Genomic DNA, 16,110 nt, shown 5'->3' with positions numbered 1-16,110 from the left:
CAAATCTGTTTAATGGTTGCACTGCACTTTGTTTTTTTGCTTGTCGTAGATGCATAAATCTTTTACAGAATGAGCCCCGGAACTGGAACGCTACTTCATCTGTCCATAAAACATTGTACCAAAACTCCTTTGGTTTTTTAACGTATTCCAATGCGAATGAGAGGCGTTTTGCTTTATTTGCCTCGGAAATTTCTATTATTTTTTGCACTGTATACGTTCGTATGTCGATCTCCTTCAATCTTCGACGTATTGTGGCATCACAGACTTTTTTGCCAATCAATTGTTGCGAATCTGCAGACGGATTTTTATCGACTATGCCAATTAAACGTCTACATTCCCGTTCATCCATCGCTTGTTTCCTTCCACTTCTTTTTAAATTCTGTAAATTTCCATTCGTGTCCTTTTTCTTTTCCAGATTATACGGTTTTTCTACAAATTTTGTAAGTTTTGGCCAGTTCCGACGCTGAAACCCCGCTTTTAAATTTTGTAACGATCTCGGATCGAGTTTCAACAGACAACTCCTTTGTCTTCACCATTTTACTAAGTTAATTTTAAATTAAATTTACTTATTGCAACTGCAATAAACGAAAAAACGACTGCACTAAGTCAAACCAAGTCTAAGAATAAGCTCTAATTTGCATTGTGTAAATACTTCTGAAGCAATGCAAATTTGTGTAAATACTTTTGACAACAGTTCACATGCTTCTATTTTTAGCCCATTAACAGTTATTTTTCCAATTCTTCTTTCAACCAATTCCTAGTAGATCAAGCTTTTTTTTGTATTTTGATTTCAACAACAACAAAAACAACTCCTAAACTTGAACATGCAAAAAAAACTCATAGTGTAAATACTTTTGACCACCCCTGTATGTACAAGCAAAGACTATTGTAGACTTGGTATTGTAAAGTCTTTGGTACAAGTTAACACAAACGATCGAAAAAACATAAAAAACACGAGGGGGACCGTTGTGAGTTGCTGCGGACACCGCAACTCTACAGTTATACCCGATACTAAGTCAGAATGGCTCTCCTCTTGCAGACGCCGCTAATATTAAACGACACGACAAAGAGTGCGGGCGAGAGAGACAGAAAATCAGTCTGAGCGTGACGTCGGGCGCTGCGTAGCCACTGCAAATTTATTTGTTCCTTTTGGCTATAAAAATGGTCTGATCTGATCCAGATTCAGCAATCTGATAGATATGGTCATTATCTATGATTCTGCGTTTTTAGTTTTATCGAATCTGCAATATTGTGGATGCCACAGATTTTCGCGGGGCAAAGTTTTGAAAATCACTTGTAACTGTGACATATCACAGAAGTCTGGATCCAAAACATCGTTGCTCTAGCTTTTATAGTCTTTGAGCATTAGGTGCTGAAGGGGACGGACAGACGGACGGACGGACAGACAGTTTGGCTCAATCGACTCGGCTATTGATGCTGATCAAGAATATATATTCTTTATGGGGTCGGAAACGATTCCTTCTGGACGTTACACACATCCACTTTTACCACAAATCTAATATACCCCAATACTCATTTTGAGTATCGGGTATAACAAGATCAGGCGTTATACAGGGGATGTTGCCCAGCGACAATGGAGTTTTGGGTACGCAACAATGTTGCAGAACGAGCAGTGAGCGTCGGGAGTGCTTAGAACTTACTTTTAAGCAGGAGGGCAGTTCTTTGGGAGAAATCAACCGCGTCGGTAGAGCTGTCAAACCATCGATAGTGGCGCCATAGTGGGATCATATATTAATATTGAAAAAGTCTTTTAACGGCTATTTTTCAAGCGAAATTAAATAAAAATTGTTCAAAATTAAACGTCTTATTCATATTATTCCTTTTCAAAACTCAAAAACTAAGAAATGTTTCATAAATCAGTCTGAAGTCTATAGAGATAATTCACTTATTATAAATCGCTTATTTGCTTAAATCAGGTTCATTGGTAATCCACCAGTTTTTATTTAAAAACAAAAGTTTGTCAACGACTTTTGGCTTGAGAGCGGACCTGCGCTCCGAAATGGTCTGCCCAGCTTTGGAAAACATGCGCTCTGATCCAGTCGATGTTGCGGGAACACATAGCACTTGCGTTGCCAAACTGGGTAGTTCTGGCATTTCACTTTCATTGCTCTGCATAAAACGTATGTACATACAGTATGTCAAGGAACTCTTTACACACTGAAAATAAATAAAATTTTTTGACTTTGGATAGGAAAATAATGGCCTTCTTCTTCAAATAGGCCCACAAATTTTCAATGGGGCTAAGATCGGGGCTCTGGGGTGGTGTATCAATAACTTTTGCACAGATGTAAAGCAGCCAAGCTCTTACATTGGACTCTATGTTTGGGATCATTGTCTTGATAAAACTTGAATTTGGCCCTATTGTCCGTAATGAGCACAAATTTCTCCGCACTGCTTTTTTAATTTGTTTTTAAAATTTGGAGGTACTGTTTGGCATCCATTGTGTTCTCAATAAATGCAATATTTCCCACTCCTCGGCTAGAGACCCCCAAATCATAACCGCAAGTTTTCCAAACTTTAGAGTCGGAATGATGTTTCGGTTATCTAAAGCTGTTAACGGCTTGCGCCATACTCTGGGTGGACCATCATTGTAATATAGCATCATTTTTGTTTCGTCGCTAAATATGACGTCATCCCAATACTCTGCCGGCTTACTGATCATGTTAACAGCGAAAGTGAAGCGCTTTTCCACATTGACCGACGAAAGCAGCGGTTTTTTTTTTCGTGCCACTCTGGAAGAGTATTTATGGCGTAGAATAGCATGGCGTACTGTTTCGTGTGAAACAACCAAGTCAAGTTCTTCGTCAAGTTCCTTGGCCAGAGTCCTGACCGATATTTAAGGATTCTGATTAATTTTCCTCATGATTATGCGGTCTGCCCGTTTGTCTATCTTCCTTTTATGGCCACCTCCAGATTTGGTTTCCAGTCTCCCTTCGTTCTTCGCGCGACTTAGGACATTGTAAATTGTTTTCCTTGATACTGAAAACATGTCTACCATGTCTGCAGCAGATTTGCCCAACTGGTGATTATAGTAAATCAACTGGACAACGTCAAAGCTTAGTCTTTTGCCAGGCATTTTAAAAATTTCAGAAAGTTAGTCTGTAGATGTGCACCGGTCAAAATTTCGCAACCAAATCAAAGTCAATGCAAAAATAGAGCAGCACTGAGCAACGCCAAAATCATAGATTAATTAATTAATTAATTAATGGATTGCAGTCATTTCCTGTGTTAATTTTTTCGAAATATTGTCGGAGGGTTACAATCGCGTCGACTCTATTGTTTCTTTTTTTCATTTCTATTTTTGTTGTCATAAATTTTAGCAGGGTTTCCGGGTTCGAGACTGGTTCTGGCTGTTCTAATTCTGATTTTGGAAATTCCTTGGAATTAGCCAGCATATTTTCCAGTAAAATTGCGGCTTGATCTGCGTTGAACTGCGAACAAAATCCTTATGTTTTGTATCGGGGATCTAGTATGGTGGCAAGTCTGGTTGCTGATCGATCTTCAAATATTAAAAGCCTTTTTTCGTTTTCTCTTGCAAAAACAAGCAGACCTGCCTGCCAACAGTTGTATTTAACTTTCCATGATGCTCAATGAGGCTTTGTAAAAGGCCGTTGGATAATGGAATTATCGACGAACTTGTAACTTCTCTGCTGGACGAGCACTGAGCTGTGACATATGTAGTCAAATGGCGCTAGTAAACTTTTGAGATCTTTCAATATGGCAATTTCGTCGGCAGTCAGAGGGTCTGGGGCTCTTGACATGCTGAGGAGAACAGGCGATATATGGTTGTTTGTGTCTAATATGCGCTCTATCATTTTAAATGCGCTATTCCAGCGAGTGCCTACCTCTTGTATGAGACTATAAGTTCTGCCATCCCCTTGAGCTTCCTTGAACTTCTCATACGCAATCGGGCTACTTTTAAAAAAGATTACAATACGTTTGCACTTTGTCAGCACTAATTTCAAATTTTCAAATATCGCCCATTGGCGAGAACGCCCACCCTACCATGATCCTTCAAGGCCACCTATTAATCGTCAGGATCCCTCCAACAAAGACTGCGGTGAGTCACATCTCCGTCTTACGAGGTTGCATGGTTCCGATATAATATATTTAGCCCTGGTTCATTTCCAAACTAACTTTATTTAAAGAATCCATAATTCTTCATTTAAATTCCTATAAAACCTAACGCTAATAGAATCTAGTCCCTAATATAAGCCTGCTATTCGGTATCGTCTTACATTTATAGGGTATTACTATACAGCATATAAGGGGGAAAGAGTATCATAGGGGCGAGGTAGGGTATAATGATCTTAAATCTATAAAAATTATTAGTAGTATGTATATATAGATGCAAGAAATAGGTTACGTGTTCATCATAGGAACAAGGAAACTTCATATGTCATTACGGTAACTTGGTCAGTGCCAAAACCAGACAAAAATCGGGTATATGGAAAGTCGTTTAAAGGCATGAGTAATACGTGTATAAAACCGTGATCATGGTTGAAGACCTACGAATAGTTACCGCACATTCATTCTTTTCAGATGGCTTACTTGTTTTTTTTTTCTTATAATCACTTACGAGACGATTAATAACTTTGACTCCCACGCAGAAAGATCTTTCGTTGTGTGTTGGATGAGGTGATTTGATGGGTGGATGAGTATGATGATGTGTGTGATTGTGATGAGTATCTGCATAGATGATGAGATGAATGCGTGGCAACCAAAATCAAAAACTGTAAAAATAATCGGTATTAATACACTACTCATTTGTTCAACTTCGACTTAGCCCATGGACAGGAATTCCCTTTTTGTTTATACCGTATTTAATTGGCTTTTGCACATTTTTGCCGTATCAAAAGAACATTGTTAAACAGAAAGCGGATAAAAAAACAGGGATTCGCATATCGGGTCTAATTTCGAAAGAAAGATAGAAAATATAACTAAATCCGATGCGGGTTCGATGCTTCCCGGCTGGAGACCGAGTTCCTACTCGAGGTCTGAAGGTGGCACACGATGGTACCGGGCGCAGGTAACATCAGCTGCTTCCGATGCCAGGGGTCAATGACCGCGGCCCATCTGCGGCGTGAGGTTAGGTACACTCGCACACTGGATTGCTCGTGGGGTGACTGGTTTTTTTGAAGAGTCACTCAGCTCATCCCCATGGGTCGAACTTGTCCAGGAGAAGATTGCAGAGCACACCGATCGGGTTTACTTGAGGAGCAAGTCCATGCCCTCGGCTACCGAACGGTGGTACGGGCACGTGGCCAAGAGGTCTCCGGGAATAACCAATCCGTAACTTCTAGACCAGCGTTTCAATACGTAGATACTAGTGGTGCTAATCCTACACGGAAAGCACAGAAAATTTTTCAACGGGTCGCTGCAGCTGGGTGGATAATTACCTCAACAGAATTGCACCACTGTTTCGAAAAATGTTGCTACACTGGGGACGCTCGTTTCCAAATGGTCGAACGGCTGCCCCAGTATTGGCGATATATAACTGGCGCGTCCACTCAAATTCAATGATCACTTTGAGCCGCACTTGGCACTTGCACTAGGCTTTGACTTTGGGCTTGACCTTGTTTTAGAGAACTGGGTCAGCTCAAGAAGACTTCTTTTTCCACTGCCGGTCACTCTGACGGCCACGAGGTGAAAAAGACAGAGGCTGGGACTACTAGGTACAGCAACCCACGTTTTTTCCCAGACCTTCTATGGTCTTCTTCTGTTATACAGAATCCAGCCACAGCAATATTTAATGAAATATAGTGCAAAGCAGAAAAATTGCATATCTTAGTGTTGCCACTTGGTCGCAAAACAGCTGATAATCTATGTATGGTTAAAGCTCACAAGATCTGCAACTCGAATTTTTTTTCTGCCTAGTTTTAGGCTGTAATTTCGGGAGTTAGCCGTTCATAATTCAAATAAAAGGCACGACAAGCGTCGAATATTACAAGAACATGGGCGGTATTGTAAGTAAGCCACATTTTGACTATATGGGCCGAATGCTTGGGGTCGTTGTCTTGCTGAAATGTGAAGGAATTTGGTAAATTTAGATTTTCGACACTTTTTTTTAGGTTTTCCTTCAAAATATTCAGATAGATATTTTTGTCCATTATCCCGTCTGTAAATACCAATTCACCCACACCAGCAGCAGACATGCAACCCCACACCATGACACTTCCACCACCATGCTTAACAGTTGGAGTTATGTTTTGATTGTCGAACTCGGTATTTGGCTTTCTCCACACTGTTTGGAATCCATCCGATCGGAAAATATTGAATTTACTTTCATCTGTAAGATATGAATATTAGTTTATAAGATTTGAATATTAGTTTAAGAGTTACTCATCGATAGTATTATAAGAAATACCAATGTACTCGATATATCGATACTTGTCCTCGACAAGTATCGATATGCCAACACAAATTAATTGATATACGACAATGAAGACAGAAGACCATATAATAAAACCGTGCTATTAAAAGTTTACATATCAGGTGTGGGGTTTGCCCAAAAAAAAAAAATAAATAAATAAAACTCTGCGATGAACTATACAGACATAAGAGCGAAAACCAAAAGTGAACTTAGCGACATATTGCGTAGGCAAAACGTATATTTTGATCAAGATGCCAACATACACCAATTACGTACAGCAGTAAAAAAAATCATGGAAGACACGCATGAGCTAGGAAATACGGCGCCAAGCGCAGACGAGACTATGCAGGCAGACATTTTTGCAGTCCCGGTTGAGCGCGAGATAGACAGAGACAACCGTAGGGCACAACACGCAGTAAAAGCGGCGCCAGAAGAACATGGTGAAAATGTGCAGAAGGCTCGAGAAGCATTCATGCCGCGACAAGACAACGCTTGTTCGAAATTGACCATGCGATCAGATGAATACGAAGAAGAATCGCGCCGTTTGCAGCAGTTGGAACAATTGTACGTTTCTCGCAAGCGCTTAGCTGATCTCAAATTAAGCATATTGAAAACGGAGAAAGAGGCTATGGAGTTGGAAACGCCGAGAGATTGCATCGACTTGACACACATTGAGGCGTTGATGCGTCCATTTTCTGGAGATGACGACCAGGCTGTAACCAGTTGGATAAGTAACTTTGAGGACATTATGAATTTCCATGGTGTATCCGAGTCAAAATGCTGGATATTAGCGAAGCGGCTGCTAGGCGGATCGGCGAAGGCGTACATCGACCATGTGGCGCCTTTGACTTGGCAATTGATGCGAGCAGAATTGCTCAACGTCTTTGAGCAGAAAGTGACAGCGTGGGACATTGGAAAGCGACTGTTTGATATTGCAAACAGAACAGATGCGAGACAAGGAAGTAGTTAGGATTCGAAAAATGCTAGAGGATGGAATTGAAGTAGATTTTGAAATGATAGATGGTATTGTTTACAAGAGGAGTTGTGAAAACAAACTATGTTTCTATGTACCAATGTGTATGGAAGAGCAGTTGATAAGGCGGTCACACAAAAAACTAGGACATTTGGCCGCAGAGAAGTGCGTGAGTGACCTTTTGAGGACCTACTGGTTTCCGTCAATGAGAAGTAAAGTGGCAAGGTTCATCAGAAACTGTCTACCGTGTATACTACACTCGATGCCTAAAACAATCCATAACAGAACGCTCCATAGTATCCCAAAGTCGTGTGTTCCTTTTCATACCCTACATGTTGATCATTTGGGTCCATTGCCGAGTATTAGATCTAAGCGAAAACACCTCCTTGTGGTAATAGATGCATTCACTAAGTTTGTCAAATTGTTCCCAGTTAATAGCACCAGCACGCGGGAAGCGAAGGATGCCTTAAGTAAATATTTTGATTTCTATAGTCGCCCTACTAGGATAATATCAGATCGTGGGACCTGTTTCACCTCGTTAGAGTTCTCTAGTTTTCTGCAGGAGAGAGGGATAGAGCACATTAAGGTAGCTACAGGTGCACCGCAGGCGAATGGCCAAGTGGAGCGGGTGAATCGTGTTCTTACTCCTATGTTAGGAAAACTGTCAGAGCCCCTTGAGCAAGCCGATTGGTATAGGTTGATGAGCAAGGTAGAGCACGCCATTAATAACTCCGTTAACAGCAGTACGAAAAAGACACCTAGCACATTGTTATTTGGAATACCCCAGAAAGGACCCGTTGTAGATGAATTAACCGAATACCTAGAGGAGAAGTTAGCGTCAGAACTTAGAGAGTTGGAAACTATAAGAGAAATAGCAAGTGAGAACATACGGTTGTCGCAGAAAAGAAATGAGAAGATGTATGCCCATAAACATAGAGCCCCATTAAAGTATGAACCTGGTGACTATGTAGCAGTCCGGCATGTGGACACAACACCAGGGATCAATAAGAAGTTCGCACCAAAGTATCGAGGACCGTACAGGATCAATAGAGTTTTGGATAATGATCGTTATGAGGTTGTCGACATTGAGGACTGTCAGTTGACGCAAATGCCATTCCGAAGTATACTAGAACCAGCAAGGCTTAAACCCTGGGTAGAGTGTAATGATAAAACCATGGTCTCATGTTGTTAATCGATGAAGTAGTATGCAAAGTAAGACAATACCGATTAAGAAATGTTTAACCAACTGTATGCCTTAGTGTGTAGATCGTGGGCGATCTGTAGTCAGGTTGCCCGAATGTAAGATATGAATATTAGTTTATAAGATTTGAATATTAGTTTAAGAGTTACTCATCGATAGTATTATAAGAAATACCAATGTACTCGATATATCGATACTTGTCCTCGACAAGTATCGATATGCCAACACAAATTAATTGATATACGACAATGAAGACAGAAGACCATATAATAAAACCGTGCTATTAAAAGTTTACACATCGGAAAATAGCACCTGTTGCCAGAAATCTTTGGGCTCGTGTAGTACTCGGCGTGCCGTAATCGGGTGAACATCCGTCCCAATGTCTTTTTTTAGATCAGCAGCGATCTGTGTGGAGGACATGGTGGGGTTCAATTTCACTTTGCGAATGATTTGGCTGCATTCGCGGTTGCTTAAAACTTTTGGGCGATCTGTGTGTTTAGAGCTCTCCAAGTTTGAGGCTCCCTTAAAGCGTTGAACGATGCTCCTAATTAGGAGCGGCTTCTTTCCATAATTTCGCCTATTTCCGCATACGATTTGCCTTGATTATGCAAGTGCAGGATTATTTTCCTCTGCGCTACGGTGGTTTCCTTTTGTTTCGGTGGCATATTGACAGCAAAAATCAAAATAAGCCGAATTTAAGCGCAACTTTAAATTTCCAAATGCTAATTTGCAAAATTTTAAACAACGGGATAACCAGGCTGCCATATTTCCAAAAAAAAGAGCTGCCCAATCGGACATAATACTGAAAAATTAATGTATAAAGCCTAGTGTGCCAATAATTTTGTTCAACGAAATATACACTTTTTAAAGTTTTTTATTTAATACTAATGCTTAGTTTGAATTGTTGTAAACAAATTTAATATATATATATACTAAATACTATGATCTGGTTGGCTAAATTTATTTTACCATATATCGTTATCGAAAGGGTCAGACGGTGGCCAGAAAGTTTAAAAAGCTTACTGTGCCAATAACTACAATAACAAATGTTTGTCCTTAGATTGCTTCATCGAGTCAGGGAGCACAATAAGTTTTATAAAGTTGTCATGTCTAGAGCACTAGCCAGAAAATAAACTAAATAAAGCGGATAATAAATCCAATATTTATATTGGTGAGTTGTTTGAACGAAGTGTTTCGACGATTAAAACTGACATTTTCCGACTAAAAGCTCGGAATTCCTTGGAAAACCTGCCACGTTCTGGCCGAACAAAAATATTGACAGACAGAGAAGAGCGAAAAATTCTGGAAGAGAATAGGACAAATGGAAATAGGGTCCTCAGAAGCAATGATTTCCATGGAAGATGTCACATAAAAAAAAACATTTCTGTCTGTTGTTGATGTGTCGAAGCGTCTAAACTTCGATAAAACGCACGAAACCAAAGACTTTTCATACTGGGAACGCGTCATACTTAGTGATGCAAGCAAATTTAATACAGTCAGTCACAAAAGTATTCGTCTCTAGGTATCCTCTATGTTGAAATTTGAAGTGTAACCATAATATGATCTGTCTGGCAACGCTAATTAACATAATGTACATGAACAGCGAGAGCCTCTGTTATCTCTCGTCTCTCCTATTCGTATGTGAGTACATATGTACACATGCCATCTCTTCAGTTCTGAATAAACCACTTATGAGCACAGACGCGTCGTTCTCTATTTAATACATGACAAAAGGCGCAATTCACAATAGGTTATGGGCCCAGATCACCGAAAGATCGGGCGTGTATTAAAGACAATTAAAAAACCGTGGTAGAACTGGAAGTTAATATTTTGTTTGATGCACAATTACGATCTGTGGTCTATGTCCATGCGTAGTGTATTGATCACAACGGATTTGTGGACATACATATGTAAGTGGTAAAACCGAAAGGCCACATGAGGAAGCAGCAGGAACACTTGCCACAGTGGGACAAGGCTGATCAAAAGGCGTTGGCATGTATTATATTAAATGTAAAAGCAACGCAGTTGATGCACATAAAGTCGTGCACAACGTCGAAGCAGGCGTGGCAAAAATTACGCGATGTACATGTGTCAGTGGGAACAGTGCGAAAGGTACAGTTATAGCAAAAACTTTTGCGGCAAAATATGCAAAACGGTGATAACGTGGTACAATATGTAAATTCTTTCGTGGAAATTACTGAAAAGTTAGCCGAGCTAAATATCGACATTCAAGACGAGCTAAAAGTAATAATGTTGTTGTCGAGCTTGCCCAGCGGTTGGGAAAATTTCGTCGTGGCGATAGAAACACGCGACAGTCTGCCGTCGTTCGAAACGGTAAAAGTAAAAATACTTGATGAAGGAGCACGTAAAGACGAAAGAGACGATCGTGAGCTTGCTGTACAGGCAGTGTACGCACACACACAGACTCAAAGAAACGGTGCGCGTTCGAAGAATTACGGCGCCAGTCGAAAAGACAGCAAACGAGACGGCCAGAAATCCAACGAGCATCGCGAGTTTCGAGGAAAATGCTACAAATGTAAACAAAGCGGGCACCGCGCATCCGAGTGCAAAAGCAACAAAGATAATACGAAAGAGTGCGTAAGGGATGAAAAATCAAACTGTTTAATGCACAGCTGCGTTGTTAAGCAGCGAAAAAATTCTTGGTGTATCGACAGTGGGGCAACATCGCATTTGTGTTGTAATAAAAATTTGTTTGAAACTTTTAATAAGAAAAACACAACCATTATGTTGGGTGCAGAAAAGTATATTGAGTCCCTAGGTATTGGAACTGTAAAAATTAAATCAAATGAAACAAATATAGAATTGCGAAACGTGTTGTATGTGCCGGATATAAAAATGAATTATTTGTCGGTGAGCAAAGCAGCCGAGTTCGGGAATGTCACTACATTCGGAAATTCAAAAGCTTTAGTGCGAAATAAACATGGACATATAATGTTGCGAGCGGTACAAGAAAACAATTTATACGTGTATGGAGTGGAAAAAACCACTGATGCAGTGCATTTGATATCCGATATACACTTGCTCTCATATCTCTGCGTACACATAGAAAAAGAACTACATATGTATGTTCAGTTGAGGATAACTTTTAATATAAGGCACTTGGAGCATCGATTTTTTTTTTATAATATTCTTTGCTTATTTCTAAACTTATCTACATTTTTTTTTTTATTCTATAAAACAAACTTAAAAGGAAAAAGAAATCATTCAAAAAAACATAAGGAAAATTTGACGCCTCAAAAGTCTGCGTATACTCTAACAATTCTGCGTACAACACTAAAATTCGAAACTGTTAATATTTGGTGGGATTTCCATTTTGTTTTAAAACATCTGCCAGACGTCTAGGCATTGAGTCAACCAGATTCCTGGTGTCCTCGGTAGTTATTTTGCCCCATTCCTCCATGATGACATCCTTCAACATGTTTTTAGAAGTTATGGTGTGCTCACGAATCCTGCGCTCGAGTAAATCCCATAGATGTTCTATGGGATTCAGGTCTGGGGACTGAGGAGGCGATCGAAGCTGATTTTTCACATTATAAAGCAGCCAGAGCTTCGCATTCTGGCCAGTATGCTTCGGATCATTGTCTTGTTGGAAGCAAAAGTCGTCTTCAATTTTCGGGCACTCTGCTGAAGGTTTTCTTTCAGAATTTGAATATACGCTTTGTGGTCCATTGTGGATTCTATAAAGACGAGATTCCCAACACCATTGGCCGCCATACAACCCCACACCATTACACCACCACCTCCATGTTTTATAGTCGGCAGTAAATTTTCTTTGTCCATGGCTGTTCCGCTTTTTTTCCAAACAATTGTTTTCCCCTTTATGCCAAATATGCAGAATTGGCTCTCATCTGAAAAAATTACCCTTTTCCAGAAGCTGGGATCCTTAGAAATGTATTCATTGGCGATCCATACGCTTTTTCCTATTGACCTCTGATACATGCGGTTTCTTGCGAGCAACTCGGCCATGAAACCCTGCCTTTCTCCAAGTGCGTCGGACAGTTTCTTCAGAAACCACTTTGGAGAAACGTTCTGCAACTTCCAGTTGTCCTTGGTGAGCAGTAATCCTTGGATTAAGTGGTACCAGTTGCTCAATACGCTTTTTCTCCCGTTCTGTCAACAACGGGGGTCGGCCAGACCGGGGCTTTGACAGTATGGAGCCCGAAAACACATAATTTTCATAAACTCTTTGGCACGAGGAATGCGTTCTGCCAATTAATCGACCAATTTCCCGGTAGGATTTGCCCTCCAACTTATATTTTAAAATAAGTTTTCGGACTTCGACAGAAATTTCCTTTACTTTTTGCTCCATTATCAACCGCGTGCAAATATTTTTTTCAACGCAATGGGAAAGAACGCACATCAACGAAAAACGATAAAGCAAAGTGAAAAAACTAACGATAATCGCGAATTCCGGCACTATGCGATGAACTATGCAGACATAAGAGCGAAAACCAAAAGTGAACTTAGCGACATATTGCGTAGGCAAAACGTATATTTTGATCAAGATGCCAACATACACCAATTACGTACAGCAGTAAAAAAAATCATGGAAGACACGCATGAGCTAGGAAATACGGCGCCAAGCGCAGACGAGACTATGCAGGCAGACATTTTTGCAGTCCCGGTTGAGCGCGAGATAGACAGAGACAACCGTAGGGCACAACACGCAGTAAAAGCGGCGCCAGAAGAACATGGTGAAAATGTGCAGAAGGCTCGAGAAGCATTCATGCCGCGACAAGACAACGCTTGTTCGAAATTGACCATGCGATCAGATGAATACGAAGAAGAATCGCGCCGTTTGCAGCAGTTGGAACAATTGTACGTTTCTCGCAAGCGCTTAGCTGATCTCAAATTAAGCATATTGAAAACGGAGAAAGAGGCTATGGAGTTGGAAACGCCGAGAGATTGCATCGACTTGACACACATTGAGGCGTTGATGCGTCCATTTTCTGGAGATGACGACCAGGCTGTAACCAGTTGGATAAGTAACTTTGAGGACATTATGAATTTCCATGGTGTATCCGAGTCAAAATGCTGGATATTAGCGAAGCGGCTGCTAGGCGGATCGGCGAAGGCGTACATCGACCATGTGGCGCCTTTGACTTGGCAATTGATGCGAGCAGAATTGCTCAACGTCTTTGAGCAGAAAGTGACAGCGTGGGACATTGGAAAGCGACTGGAGGCACGGAAAATTGCAAATAATGAAAGCGCATTGCAATATTTCGTCGCAATGTGCAGCATAGCGTCGCAAGCAGACATGGCCACGAGCGATGTGGTCAAATTCATCGTAGAGGGACTGCAGGACAAGACGGGCATGGCAGCATCCATGCTATACTGCAGCACACTCAACGAGTTGCGTGACAAGATGGTCACCTATGATAAGGTCAGAAGAGCTCCTGGCGTCGTAGCAATTCGTAGCGAAGGTATGACAAAGGGAAAACTAAATGTGAGTATGGCAGTTGGGCAGCAGCAAGGTGGTGGTGCAATGCGTTGCTACAACTGTCGGCAATTTGGGCACGTTATGAAGGAATGCAGTCAGCCAAAGAGACCGGATGGGGCATGTTTTAACTGTTGGAGTACCAGCCACCTATATTCGCAGTGCCCGAAACGAAAGATGGCCACTAGGGTAGCTGCAGTTCAAGATGAGGAGCGACCAGGAGAAAAAAACAACGACGATTTAGCGGCTGTCCAGTCAATCACTTTATGACTTCCGTTTGGTGAACAAAGAGGCGTCAGTACTTTTAGTCTATTTGATACAGGTAGCCCTGTAAGTTTTATTCATAAGTCTTTGATACCGAAGTCGGCTATAGTTGAAGTCTATAATGAAGTTAGGAAATACTATGGACTAGGAGGACAACCAATTCCCATATGGGGAAAATTTAAGTGCCATATTGAATTTTGCACAAAGAAATATATCGTTTTATTAAACATCGTAGATGATAACATGCTGCCTTTGCCGGTATTGTTGGGACGCGATGCCCTTAAAGTTATTGAAGTAAAATTAGTTCATAACAAAAATATCAATGCGAAGCAACACACACCATTAAGTTCGTTAAAGCAAAAAGCTATTAGTTTAACCTGCGCGTCTTTATTCACCGAAAGTAAAAATAATATTAACAAGAGTATATGATAAGTTAGACGGTAATCAATCAGAAAGAAGCGAGCTAATCAAACGTTCTAATCCATTTAAAAATCAGACACAAGAAAACTCAAGGAATGACAAAATGGTCATCGAGAATATGAATCAAGGCGACGAATTCAGTAACTTTTGTGCGTCGGTAGAGATTGATGAAGAGGAACATATTAACGTAGGTTTCGAATTTGGCCCCACTATTGCAGAAAAGTGTAGGGAAGCTATTAAGACATACTATTTACACACAAGAATTTGACTTTAAAGCACCACCAAAGTATCAGATGCAGATTCGTGTAACAGAAACAACACCATTTCATTGTACTCCGCGTCGTTTATCCTACCATGAGAGAGAGAAAGTAGCTGAAATAGTAGATGATCTGTTAGAAAAGAAAGTAATCCGTAATAGTGAGTCTCCTTATGCTTCCCCATTGGTCCTAGTAAAAACAAATCAGGAGAACTTCGAATGTGTGTCGATTACCGTGATCTGAACAAACGAATTGTTAAAGATAATTTCCCATTGCCCCTTATTGAGGACTGTCTTGAGTTTTTAGAAAACAAGTGCTGTTTTTCCATTATAGATTTGAAAAGTGGGTATCATCAAATAGGCGTAGAAGAAAAATCAGTTCCGTATACATCGTTTGTGACACCGCAAGGACAGTATGAGTACTTGAGAATGCCCTTTGGGTTAAAAAATGGATCCGCTATTTTTCAAAGATTTATTTCGGAGCTCTTGAGAGACTTTATTAGGAACAAAAGCATTTTAGTGTACATGGATGATATATTAGTAGCGACTAAAACAGTTGAAGAACACATGGATATATTAAAAAGACTATGCATTCGGTTTAGCGAGCAAAATTTAGAGATAAATCTAAAAAAGTGTAGGTTTGTCAATCGAAACATCGATTTCCTGGGGTATAAAGTTAATCAAAACGGAATAGTTCCAGTGATTCCCATATTGAGGCCTTGAAAAAATACCCAGTCCCTCAAAATGTAAAAGCACTGCACTCATGCTTGGGATTCTTTTCGTATTTTCGACGTTTCATGTTGTCATTTGCGACGACAGCTAAGCCGACAGACAGCTGGTGCAGTTGTTAAAAGAAGGTTGAAAGACGTTTGAAACTCTTAAGAATGCGTTGGCAAATCCTCCGGTATTAGCCATTTTTAGCCCAAATATAGAAACGGAATTACATACAGACGCAAGTTCATACGGTTATGGCGCAATACTGATGCAAAGACAAGATGATGGGAAGATGCACCCTGGGTCCTATTATTCTGGCAAAACAACAGAAAGAGAATCACGTTATCATAGTTTCGAGCTAGAGACATTGGCTATAATTTATGCATTGAGGCGTTTTAGAGCATATTTGGAGCATAGGTCCTTCAAAATA

General features: G+C 40.5%; 2 protein-coding genes and 1 long non-coding RNA gene across 3 annotated transcripts in view; 2 read left to right on the top strand and 1 right to left on the bottom strand.

Moving 5' to 3' along the window:
- The first annotated feature begins 1,685 nt into the window (after positions 1-1,685).
- LOC26533195 (platelet binding protein GspB) overlaps positions 1,686-16,110 on the top strand; it is a 115,991-nt gene continuing 101,566 nt past the window's right edge. The window contains exon 1 of the mRNA XM_033381634.1: positions 1,686-2,141. The gene's annotated coding sequence lies outside the window, so the exon portion shown is untranslated. The remainder of the gene's footprint in view (positions 2,142-16,110) is intronic.
- Positions 4,798-5,630, bottom strand: LOC117184415 (uncharacterized). Its single transcript, XR_004469734.1, has 2 exons — positions 5,421-5,630; positions 4,798-5,362 (listed from the first exon to the last, which is right to left on the bottom strand). It is a non-coding gene; the product is annotated as an uncharacterized lncRNA (long non-coding RNA).
- LOC117184414 (uncharacterized) lies at positions 6,322-14,532 on the top strand. The gene is made up of 2 exons (XM_033381635.1): positions 6,322-7,304; positions 13,754-14,532. Exons 1-2 carry the CDS (start codon positions 6,564-6,566, stop codon positions 14,294-14,296), a joined length of 1,284 nt encoding a protein of 427 aa, XP_033237526.1. The 5' UTR covers positions 6,322-6,563; the 3' UTR covers positions 14,297-14,532.

This window comes from Drosophila pseudoobscura, chromosome X (assembly GCF_009870125.1).
Source record: "Drosophila pseudoobscura strain MV-25-SWS-2005 chromosome X, UCI_Dpse_MV25, whole genome shotgun sequence".
Classification (NCBI taxonomy): domain Eukaryota; kingdom Metazoa; phylum Arthropoda; class Insecta; order Diptera; family Drosophilidae; genus Drosophila; species Drosophila pseudoobscura.
Note: the sequence above shows the minus strand (reverse complement) of the source record. Positions and strands in the feature narration are given on the sequence as shown.